The sequence below is a fragment of the Montipora capricornis genome, chromosome 11 (assembly GCF_036669925.1).
Source record: "Montipora capricornis isolate CH-2021 chromosome 11, ASM3666992v2, whole genome shotgun sequence".
NCBI classification, from domain to species: domain Eukaryota; kingdom Metazoa; phylum Cnidaria; class Anthozoa; order Scleractinia; family Acroporidae; genus Montipora; species Montipora capricornis.
In genome coordinates this window covers 29,934,592-29,946,272 of record NC_090893.1, presented here as the reverse complement: position 1 = coordinate 29,946,272, position 11,681 = coordinate 29,934,592, and the positions used below count along the sequence as shown (strand labels likewise).

Below are 11,681 nucleotides of genomic sequence, written 5' to 3'. Positions count from 1 at the left end.
TCACCTGATGAGTGGGCGACCACGAAACAGGCTTGTAGGGATGAACTTTTAGTTTATGTGTTTTTTTCTTCCGTATATATATATATATATATATATATATATATATATTTCTTCCTATTATATATATATATATATAATATTAAAAAAAATGTTTATCGTCTGTTATATAAACTACCAATAATAGAGGTTAGTGAGGTGCGTTCGAGTCCTGCTTTGTCATCGACGATCGAAGCTTTTGAAAGTAGTTGTATGTTTTGGGGAGAATCATTTTGTACCGCTTTCTAATAATTGTTGAGTAATTAAGGAATTAAGGTATTGCACTATACGAATCTATGCAATTATCAGCGTTAAGGAATTTCCGTAGACTCCGAGAAGCGAGATTTCCACAGTGTCAACGAACATATCACCGGCCGGTCCCCCATCCAAGTACCAACCCCACGGGGCTTCTAGCTAGAACTCACTGAGAATGATTCAAATTTGAATCATCTATACTGTAGAGCTCGTAGGTCTGCGTCCTTTTCATTGATCTCGCTGAAATTTGGCGTGTTTACTGGGGAGAAAAATGCCCAGTATTAACTATTTAAATACCATCGTAAAAACATGTAAAGCATTCATTTACTGGTTTTGATTGGAATCAATGCCGTTAAAAAACGCTTTTAATTGTATGGTTGGGTCACGGAATGTGGACTCTGGACTTCAGACTACGGATTTGAACTTGTTATTGAGAAAGGTATTGTAACATTTAAAAAAACACTGAAATATTAAGAACAAAGAAGAAAATCGGCTAGAAATCCTTCGAACAAAGTGTAGGCTACCCGTAATCTCTTGTATAAATAAACAATAGCCTCCATTTGGCGCGAAAGTATGCTCAGATATTTGTCCACGGACGTTATCTGTTCGTCAGTAGAAGCGAACACATTTCTATAAGCGAAGCTTAGCGAAAACTGTGAACTTCGGACGAACGAAGTTCGATGATGATTAACTTTGTTAACAGCTGCCTTATAATGCTGGCCCTGCTTATTAGCGGCATTTGACAGCAACATCATGACGTCCCAAACCAGTGAAGGTTATTGATAGCTGTGTAGTCTAGCTGCTCAAGCGCAGTGGACACACAAAACCGGCCACACAGGGTGCGTAAGCAGAAGCTGTGGGTCTGATTGATAGATGGTTCATGCTTAGCGTGCGTATATCGAGCTCTGGATGAAGTTTGAAGTCCATCTGGTTTCTAAACATTGAAAATGAAAGATTCGCCTCTTCAACTAAAGAAAACATAGGCAAACAAACTCAAAATGCCCGAGTAAACATCTTAACTTGGTGAAACCAGGGAATGATGTTCACATTGCCATGCACAAAAAAATTGCTGAAGACGGACAACACGAAACTTGCAGTGTTTTTTCTCACTGCACCAAGCTTAACACGGCAATGCCAGTAGCTTCTAGGGGTCATGTCTTTTTTCATCCTCCCTTGAACGGGTCAAAACGTTTTGTTTTGCTTTCTGCCGGATCTTACCAGCCAACCATCTCGAATAAATAATGAAGGATCGCTCAGTTCTTCTTGGGTGCCTTTCAACTAACACTTTCTGCATTTTTGTGTGAAACAAGGGCCTGTTGTTTTTGCTAAAAAGTCAATGCCGGGAGAAAAATTTCACTGGTGCTCCCTAGGTTCTATCATTTACTTAATTCATTTACTGTCCGATGGGAACGCGGAAATCTCGACGAAAACTTCGATGTAAAATGAAACTGCACACGGCATGCTATATATTTTCGTCATTATCATTATCATTATCATTATCATTATCATTATCATTATCATTATCATTATCATAATCATAATCATTATTATTACTATTAATATTTATCATTAATGTTGTTAATATGGTAAAACGCTATTACTGTTATTGAAGGAGATATATTTAGTACCCTATCACTGACCTTCAACTTGTTTTTTTGTTTTTTTTTTTATAATACAGTTCAGCCCAATGAAACTTTCCTAAACAGATTGCGACTCCCTGAGCTTGGTTGATTTGAGCCGCTTTTCGTAAGCTTGCGGGGCCACCTTGCATCAAAAGCAAGAATTCTGAAAAGGGGGCAAGCCCAATGCTAATTAAGACATTCAATACCAAGTCTAATTTAGAACTACCGCCTAAGCTTGCGACCTAAATTTGTCCCCATCTTGTGTTTTTGAGGAAAAACAAAATAATGTCTCGGATATATTTTGTAAGATGCACAGTTTGTTTCTTGAAGGAATGAACTTTGATGGCTTTGTCAGCTGCAAAAACTGTTCTGCTTGTGTGTTTTATCTTGGTTGTCACGCAATTAATCATCGTTTACCAAATGAGATCACGCAATAAAAACCCAAGCCAACCAACAATACAAAGTCGATTGAAGTCAACGACAACACCCTTGAGTGGTCTTGAAAACGGAATGCGGACAGAGTTGAAATATCCATCACATGAAACAGAGCTGATGACGAAACAGATGACAAACAAGGCTTCGCCAACAAGCACACTAGAGGTAATTCATAAAAGGAAAATTCACTAGTTGAATCCTCAGTCTTTTGCCAGAGAGTATTCAGCCGAAATATAACCAATGGTTATGTGTAACATGACTACTTGTGCAAATCCAGATAAAGTTCAATAGTTTCTCAATCTGTTTAGCAATTTATATCTACATTACAAAATGACCATCTTTTACTTGGAGACAGGGTACCAATATATCACTTCCTTCTCTCAAGAGAAGCCATTCTAGTATGGTCTTTTATGTGGTCAACCTGACAAAAAAGCCATTGTTTGAACGTGAGCACTCTTGATTACTGGAGAACGTTTGGCTGAAAAGTTGGGAAGCGAAGTTTTCTTGCTCAGCTAAGCCCTTGATGATGTGGGCTAAAATCTCATTTGGCGGGATTAGCCTCGCTCCTAGCCCATGAGATCAATTGGATAGTTACTATAACCGAAAGAAAGATCAAAGTCTGAAGGAAAATCGTTAGTAAAATCGATCTAGAGTAATTTGAGCAACCCAAGGAATAAAACAGGCCGAAAAGGAGTAAAAAGAAAGACTGAGAATATTGCACAAAGTAAATTTAAGTTGTTTACAAGTAAGACTTGGAGTAGAGACCTTTCGAGTGTTTCTCGTAAACTGTGTAATTAAGCAAGGACGTGTGTAACAAAATTGGGTGAAGGATGGAAATTATGGGAAATGAAACACAGCAAGGCTGGTTGAACGGCGAAGGAATGCAATGCTCTCTTTCCGCTCCGAGTTTCCACTGCATTCCGACTCGGTCAGGAGCCTATTGCTAGCCAGGAGCGTACAACTTCATTATATTTGTGGAGCGGCGTTTTTACACGCCGAGTTAAATTGGATTGACTTTCCCGGGAAACCAGACTTCTCCAGCTAGTTGCAAGTCTTGCACAAGAAATTAAAGTATTACCCACGCAATGAAGAATGGTCACTCGTGCAAGCCAAATCTTCCTCGTCTAAAAGTAGCTTGATCTGTGAAAATGCCGTTACATAGACCAAGGGTAGCACTGGAGTTGTAGGGCTCCTGGTTAGGTCTTACCATTTACTGCTTTGATTGGTTTCAAAGATGCCAGCCTTACACCAATATGGTATGGCTTTGAATTACTCTGACGAAAAAACACGATTTTTCAAAAAGTCTCAAATCCACGAGGAAACTCCGCCAAAATGGTGTATACGCTTTTCACATTATGAATTTAACTTACTTACGTCAAAATACTTGTCTTTCATAGCATCCACCATTTTTGGTATGTCGCCAGCATACTTATTCGAGAAAGCCTGGAGCGAGGACTGATGATGTCACTTACTCAACAGTTAGCTCCTTGCTACTTGAGTAAACAAAGGAAAACATGTCCGCGAGTGAAGCTTTGTCTTCTATCGATCATGATTTATCAACTTCGGAGCTATAGTTTGACTTCGAAAAACATTCTGAGTCACTTACCTGTGATTATAAAGATTTAGTCTCATGGCTACTGAGAAACAACAGCCGCATATCGACGGGAAAGAGCTCAAGAGGAAGAACAAGAGAAATGCTTCGAGATCGTTCCGATTAACTGAGTTTAAATAGCATTTTGGAGTCGTGATTTTGTCTGTTTACTATTGTTCCCTTCATTTGTAAAAATTCAAATTTCTCGTTATTTTTGCTGGGTGCAAAGGTACGTGTTGTTCTTTGGCAGCGGTAACAAAGGCAGAGGAATGCTTCTGCTGTACGAAATTGATCGGTGCCAGGGGAAGCTGGAAGCAGTTGCAGATGATAGAGAACTTCCACCGATCTGTCTGGGTGTCAGTCTTGTTGTCTAGACGAGTGGGTTTGAGGAATAGCTGCCGTAGGATTAAGAAACCGAAAGAACGTGCGATACACACATCAATGTATGAGCAAGGCCTAACTGCGAAGTCTCGGCAAGTGCTGTGTAATAAATACCCCATGAGGTCCCCAAAAAGACGAATAAACTGTCGGTATGAAACTGATCGTAGAAAACTATTCAGGAGCTAGGAAAGTTATTGCCATTATCGTTCTTATTTTCTACGTTATAAAATACAAGAAAATATTTAAAGACAAGGAAAACTGAAAAAGGGCAATAAAAATTAAGTTTATTACACAGTGCTTTAATTTTGAGAGTTCGCCGTTTGGCATTGCTCATACATTGATGCGTATCGCTTGTTCTTTCGGTTTCTTAATCCTTTGGCGGCTATTTTTAAAACCCACTCGTCTATACAACAAGATTGAAACCCAGGCAGATCATTGGTACTGTAGTTCTCCGTCATCCGCAACTCCTTCCAGCATCTCCACCCACCGATAAATTTCGCTAGTAACAGCAGAAGCACTCCTTAGCCTTTCATTGGCCTTTGTTACCGCGTCCGAAGAACAACACGAACATTTGCACCCAGAAAAAAATAACGAGAAATTTGAATTTTTACAAATGAAGGGAACAATAGTAAACAGACAAAATCACGACTCCAATATATCATCTAATCTCGATTAATTCGAACGATCTCGAAGTACTCCTCTTGTTCTTCCTCTTGAGCTCTTTCCCATCGATATGCGGCTGCTTTTTCCTCAGTAGCCACGAGTCTAAATCGTTATAATCACAGGGAAGTGACTCAGAATTTTTTTCTCGTAGTCAAATGATAACTCCGAATTCGATAAATCATGATCAATAGAAGACGAACCTTCGCTTTAAGACATGTTTTCCATTGTTTACTCAAGTAGCAGCGAGCTAAATGTTGAGTAAGTAACGTCATCAGTCCTCGCTCCAAGTGTTCTCGAATAAGTCAGGGGCACCCAACGAGAATATAGTTCAAAAACACTTAAACAGAGCATTGTCAAACGTATTTAAGAATTTAAACGGTAGATATTGGCATATTTTTATTCCCTAAAAATTTTTCATCTGTTCGGATTTCCTAGCTGAAAGTCTAGTGATCCGAAAATTATAGGGATCAAAACTTACCTTTTCGAAAATTTTAGCCTAAATTCTAACCTTTTTAGGGTAAAAATCCGTTAAAAATGGGCAATTATGCCATTCTTCAGATGTTCGAAAATCCTAGGAGAGGCAGGCAAGCAAGAAATTTTACAACAAATGTTCCAAAAATTCTAGATCTCAAATCGTCTTTCGAACAGATATTTTCCGAAAATTGACGTTGGGTGCCCCTGATAAGTATGCTGGCGACATACTAAAAATGGCGGATGCTCTAAAAAACAAGTATTTCGACGTAATAACATTGAAATGTTGGTGAAAGTAAGTTAAATTCATAGTGAAGAGTGTATACAACATTTTGGCAGCGTTTCCTCGAGGATTTGAGACTTTTTGAAAAATCTTGTTCCGGAACGCATTAGACTTAAAATCTCGCGATCTCACCTAGACCTCGGACCTTCCTTTCGGTTTAATATATTTAAGCCATTTTGATAATGTCGGTTTGAAGTGTTAAGTGATGTGTGAATTAAGAACTTGGGGTCAAATCGTTGTTGGCAATACAATTACATCGGAAATCATGAGAATGTACAAGACGAATCAGAATAGAGGGAGTTGTCTAAAAAAAAGGGAGCGGTTGAAAAGAGAGAAGAAGAAAAAATCTTGTAATACGAGGGATCAATAAATCGTTTTCAAAAATTGTGACAGTGTTGGATAACTTTGGAGGCATTCCCAACAATTATGATCCGGCTTGTAAGTGATGGTCGCAGTAGGCTTGAAAGCTGAGAGGAAAAACTGTTGTGTGTAGTTAAGGTTTTCTGTTAAGTTATGTTTGTAAGGCGGAGGTAGAGGTTGACAACGATTTAATTTGGTATGTTCTAAAATTTTATACCAGCTTTCAAGTGTAAGGCGCTGTTAGTATCTTTTGACGTTACGCCACTTTTTACTGGCATATTACTCCAATTAGCCTTAGATTGCACCAAGACATACCAAAAAGGGCGGGTGCTATGAAAAAGAAATATTTTTGACGTATTTAATAGCCACGGACAATTACTAACTATCTTAAAAGCTGGGTGAGGCTTTGATTGTAAAAGGTATAAGGAGGGCTGAAAACAATGGCTGATCATAATAGAAAAGCACTAGATTATAGAATGGGAGGGGGTAAAAGAAGATGAGATTATGAAGAGGAGGGGCAATATATATCTTCCCCTTTGTAGTAAGGCTCTAAAACTATAAGGACACTCCAAAAACCCTAGACTTCACCTCCACTATCGCTCATCGTTGCTTCAGTGCAAATAATGCTAGCCGAGTGCTCACATTTCCCAAAATTTGAACAGCAGCCGTTGAACCACGTGTAGTGTACTGAATGCACTCTTAATATATAAAAGTAACATACCTGTTTACAACGCATACCAGCAGACAAAAGAAAATGTCTCCACGTATTGTTGTGTAAATAATACAAAACTAAATTCAATCCTACCGTTTATCATTTCACAAAATACGTTGTCTACGCATTGCTGTTAAAAGATTCAGAAAACCGCAAATCAGAAAAACAGGTTTATACTCGAAATGTCAACGCCTACAATATGCCATTAAAAATAGTTTTAAAATACAACTCCACCAAGTACAAAATACGTTTTTCGTTATTTAATGTTTCTTGCAGGAAATCTCAACAACGGACAAATAAGAATGTTAGCTGTCCTTCGGGGATATGGGCCCCTTGTTCCGAGTGAATAGCCCCGACTAATCACCAGGCTTACTTCACTACATGCCTTCCAGATCAACAGGAAATAAGTAACTAGATACAAATTGATCGTCTCGGCGAAAGCAGTCCTGAGAAGGACGGTTGGCAGTGACTAACGTAACTTTGACAACCTGAGCGGAGGTCATCATCAGAGTCAAATAACGGTTGAAAATTCAAACGAATGTAGTGATGTTCTGGTCTTTGCGATTGGTAGTGGGAAAAGTAATATGATTCCTGGTGAGGATTGTGCGTGGTGATTGCTGAATTATGATCCGGCTTGTAAGTGATGGTCGCAGTAAGTTTAAAAGCTGAGAGGAAAAACTGTTGTGTGTAGTTAAGGTTTTCTGTTAAGTTATGTTTGTAAGGCGCAGGTAGAGGTTGACAACGATTTAATTTGGTATGTTCTAAAATTTTATACTAGCTTTCAAGTATAAGCATAGGCAGCCCAAGCTCGCGTCACTACAGACAGCCGTTAAAAATTTAAACGCGTTGTAAGACTTTGTATGGGAAATAAAATACAGTCGATTATGAAGCCTAAAAATTGCTCAATTTAACGTTCATTCAATAAAATGAATCAAAATGACTCACCTCTGGTGTATTCCTGTGCCTTTTGGAGTTTATTTCACAGTTTCGGGAAGTCCGTGTTTTCAATGTTCTAAGACGAAGTCAAGGCTGCACACTAAGATTTCGACCGTTGTCAGCTCAGAGGCGTTTTGCAACTCAAAAATCCATCCCAGCCAAGATTTTTTCACGCAAAGCTAAAGCCACATCATTTGCGAACCTCAATGAATGTTTCGTAGTCAAAAATCCCCACGCACTTGGCTGGAAATGAGCATTTTCTGCTTCGATTTCCACGATAGCTGATGAATTTAACTGCTACTGATCGCCGCACGAGACACGGAGCTTGGGTCCGAGGTCAAATTAACTCCACCCGATGAGGTACAGTCATTGCAACACTTACCCCATCCCCATAGCGGCTTCTCGTAACAGCTCCATGGTGAGTCATTTTGATTCATTTTATTGAATGAACGTTAAATTGAGCAATTTTTAGGCTTCATAATCGACTGTATTTTATTTCCCATACAAAGTCTTACAACGCGTTTAAATTCTTAACGGCTGTCTGTAGTGACGCGAGCTTGGGATGCCTACGGTATAAGGCGCTTTTAGTATCTTTTGACGTTACGTGACTTTTTACTAACATATTACTCCAATTAGCCATAGACTGCAACAAGACTAGCATCAACAAATCCTTGTTTCAACCATCACTACCCACAGATCGATGGAGACTTCTTACACCTGTGCCTAACTTCAACGTACTTTCAATACAACGGAAAATACTACCGACAAATTCACAAGACAGCTAAAATCTCACCCGTAATCGTTTCCGTTGTTGTGGGTGAAACTGTCATGCAAAACATCGTGGAATAGGCCCTAACAACATAAAAGCTAACACTACCCCTATGGCTACGTCACGATGACGATACTATGCGGCAGTACACAAAGAACGGAAGAATTCTCAGTAAAAACACCTTATTAAGCAAAATGCTGACATCCACTTCACCAATTAGATCGAAGAAAACAGACACTATACCATTTCTAGACTGCTTGGTTACGTGTTACCACTGAACTATTGAACCCGGTAAACATCTTACAATCCCAGGACACACAAAGCGACCACTATAAGAACCTTGATGAGGCGAGAATATCGATAGTTTGGGACTCAACTGATAGTTTACCTAACGAGACTGAATACTTTTAAAAACAACGTTTTTAGGAAGAACAATTGTAACACAGATTTCTTCAAACGCAACACATACATCAGACAAAACGAAAACAGTCCTACTTCGTCAACCGCTACCACAGCGACAATACCGTACATAAGAGGGACTGAACTATCGCACCCATACCACAACCTCACGACACACGCGTTTCCCACGACTTTATGAGGCTCACTAACTAATGTCAAACACAGAGACGACCCCAAGGACAGACAGGGAGCAGTATACAAGATCACATGCTGCGATTGCCAGGCCTCTTATATCGGTAAACCCGGCAGGAATATAAATAAACGACTTACAGAACACAAACGAGCGACTAAGAATGGTGATCTCAATAGCAATATTGCTGAACACCATTCAAGAGCAAAAGACAATATTGACTGGGACTCTTCCACTTCCTTACCAGCGATCAGGCCCAATTGAGCATCGCTGTCATGTCCTCTTTGGTCGGCGCTCGCTTTTGTCGTTTCTTTTTCTGCTATCAAAAATGGAGCCTGATCGCAGGGTACTACATGCTTAACCTACTGTAGGAACAATTACCAGCGCCTTGCACTTAAAACCTGGTACACAAACTACATTAAACTGTTGCCTACTTCTACCTGTGTCTTACAAACGAGTACTTGACAGAAAACCTTAACTACACACAACTTTTTCCTCTCAGCTTAAAAAACGTCTGCGACCGGATCGTCCTAATTCACCAATCATCACTCACCCATCCTCACAAGCAATCACGTTACTTTTCCCACTAACAATCATAACACAGACCAGTCCATCACTACATTTGCTTGTACTTTCAACCGTCACTTGACTCTGAAGGTGACTTACGCTCAGGTTGTCCGAACGTCAGTCACTGCCAACCATCCTTCTCGGAAATCCATTAAGGTATTTAACTCCTGGGTTCAAACTATTTTATGTTTTATGAAATACGTAACTACTGATTTACTTATGTAAGTTAGCATTTTATCATTTGCAGACCACGACGTGGGAAAGGTGCCAGAAGCTTATATCCGGCGAGGAAAAGCTAAAGGGAACTGTTACTAGAACACCACCTGATTCAGAAATTAACGCCAAGTACACTCCCAATCAGGACTGTGCTCAAGTCTTAAGACACCATTTCCGCCATCCTCCTGTGTCCGAAGAAGAAAAGCAGCTACCCATCGCTTACTCCATAACATTATACAAAAGTGCACGTTTAGTGGAGAGAATTCTTCAAGCAATCTATATGCCCAACAATGTGTACTGCATTCATATCGACACAAAATCCCCAGACGCCTTGCTAAGAGCCATAAAGACTATGATACGCTGTCTTCCAAATGTCTTTGTCGTCACCAATAGGACAAGTGTTTTCTGGGGACATTTTAGTTTGGTTCAAGCTCACCTCAATTGTATGGAAGAGCTTTTACAGTCTTCTGTGAAATGGAAATATTATATTAGTTTAGTTGGACAAGATTTTCCACTTTATGATAACAAAGAAATTGTGAGAGCATTGGAAACTCTTAAAAACAACAACAATATTGCCAGTTTTCCTGTGGAAGAAGAATTCCAGACCCGCACGAAGTTCATACACCGTTTTATCAACAATAAGTTCGTTAGGGGTGACAAGAAACCCCCTCCACCTCACAACATTACAATTTATAGGGGAGCAACACACACTATTGCGATACGACAATTTGTTAACTTTGTACTGCACAGCCAGATCGGGAAAGACTTTGTTGAATTTTTAAAGGATACTCACATTCCAGATGAAACGTTGTATGGAACCTTATATCAGTATCCGCATGCCCCAGGTGGAATCCAAGGGAAACAGCCAGAGTGGATACCACGCGCTTTAATATGGCAGTGGCGTGGTAAGCAGAACAAAAATTCTTGTAAAGGATCCTGGAAACGAGATCTATGTTGGATCTCTTTTCAAGACCTGCAGTGGGCCCTCGGTGAAAAAATGAAAATGAAGCTGTTTGTTCACAAAATCCCTTACAACTTCAGAGACGAGCTGGTCGACTGTATTCTTATTGCAAGACAAGGAAGAAAATACGGCACGGCTGTCTGGAAAAAATAAAAAGTAAAACGCTGTGCAAAGTATTGCGTAAGACTTACTTGGTTGCTCAAGACACTATATTCATTCAACGATGATGTCAAAATCACCTCACATGGATTTCTTTCTTGTGTAGGTACCGTGCCCTAAGAGATTTTAGCACAATTAAATGAAACATCTTGTGTAGTGAAACAGAGCAACTGGAATCGGTACCCCACCATCGCTTTGGATTGGCTAAAAAAGCTCTTGACTTAGCGAACCATCAAATTCTGTCATCCAAATATTCGAAATAAAAGGCTGGTGCCGCAACGATTTCCTGGCTTACCCATTTCCGTCAGCGATTGGTCTCTCAAGTCTCCACGAACAACGATTAGCCAAACTATTGTCAACTGTTTTCAAAATGTTAACCAGCGAATCCCGACCTGTCTGTTTACGTGATCCTATAACTGTAAGGCGATTCAAGTATAATCACAAAGGTACCACAATAGTGGACCTTCCAACAGTGAATTCTACAACTGACCGGCTTAAGATCATGCATTGCGGAATTCTATACCAGACAAGACTGGGAGGATTCTAACATATACCGCTTTTAAGAACAGTTTAAAAACAGTAAATCTCACGGAACCGTGTTGACCATGTCTTGTAGATCATTATAAGATTATATTTTATAGCTTGTCAGTTTTCTTAAATGTAGTTTTCTGTTAT

General features: G+C 39.6%; 1 protein-coding gene across 1 annotated transcript; it reads left to right on the top strand.

Annotated features, from left to right (window-relative positions):
* The first annotated feature begins 2,266 nt into the window (after positions 1-2,266).
* Positions 2,267-11,000, top strand: LOC138023331 (N-acetyllactosaminide beta-1,6-N-acetylglucosaminyl-transferase-like). The gene is made up of 2 exons (XM_068870345.1): positions 2,267-2,513; positions 9,918-11,000. The coding sequence occupies exons 1-2, from the start codon at positions 2,334-2,336 to the stop codon at positions 10,998-11,000; spliced, it is 1,263 nt and encodes a 420-aa protein (XP_068726446.1). The 5' UTR covers positions 2,267-2,333.
* The last annotated feature ends 681 nt before the right edge of the window (positions 11,001-11,681 follow it).

What these genes read in the sequence shown, in the direction of transcription:
- LOC138023331 (XM_068870345.1), top strand. Translation starts at nt 2,334, where the DNA reads ATGAGATCACGCAATAAAAACCCAAGCCAACCAACAATACAAAGTCGA. An exon ending in CGCCAACAAGCACACTAGAG is followed by an intron (nt 2,514 to 9,917) that starts GTAATTCATAAA and finishes TATCATTTGCAG; the next exon opens with ACCACGACGTGGGAAAGGTG.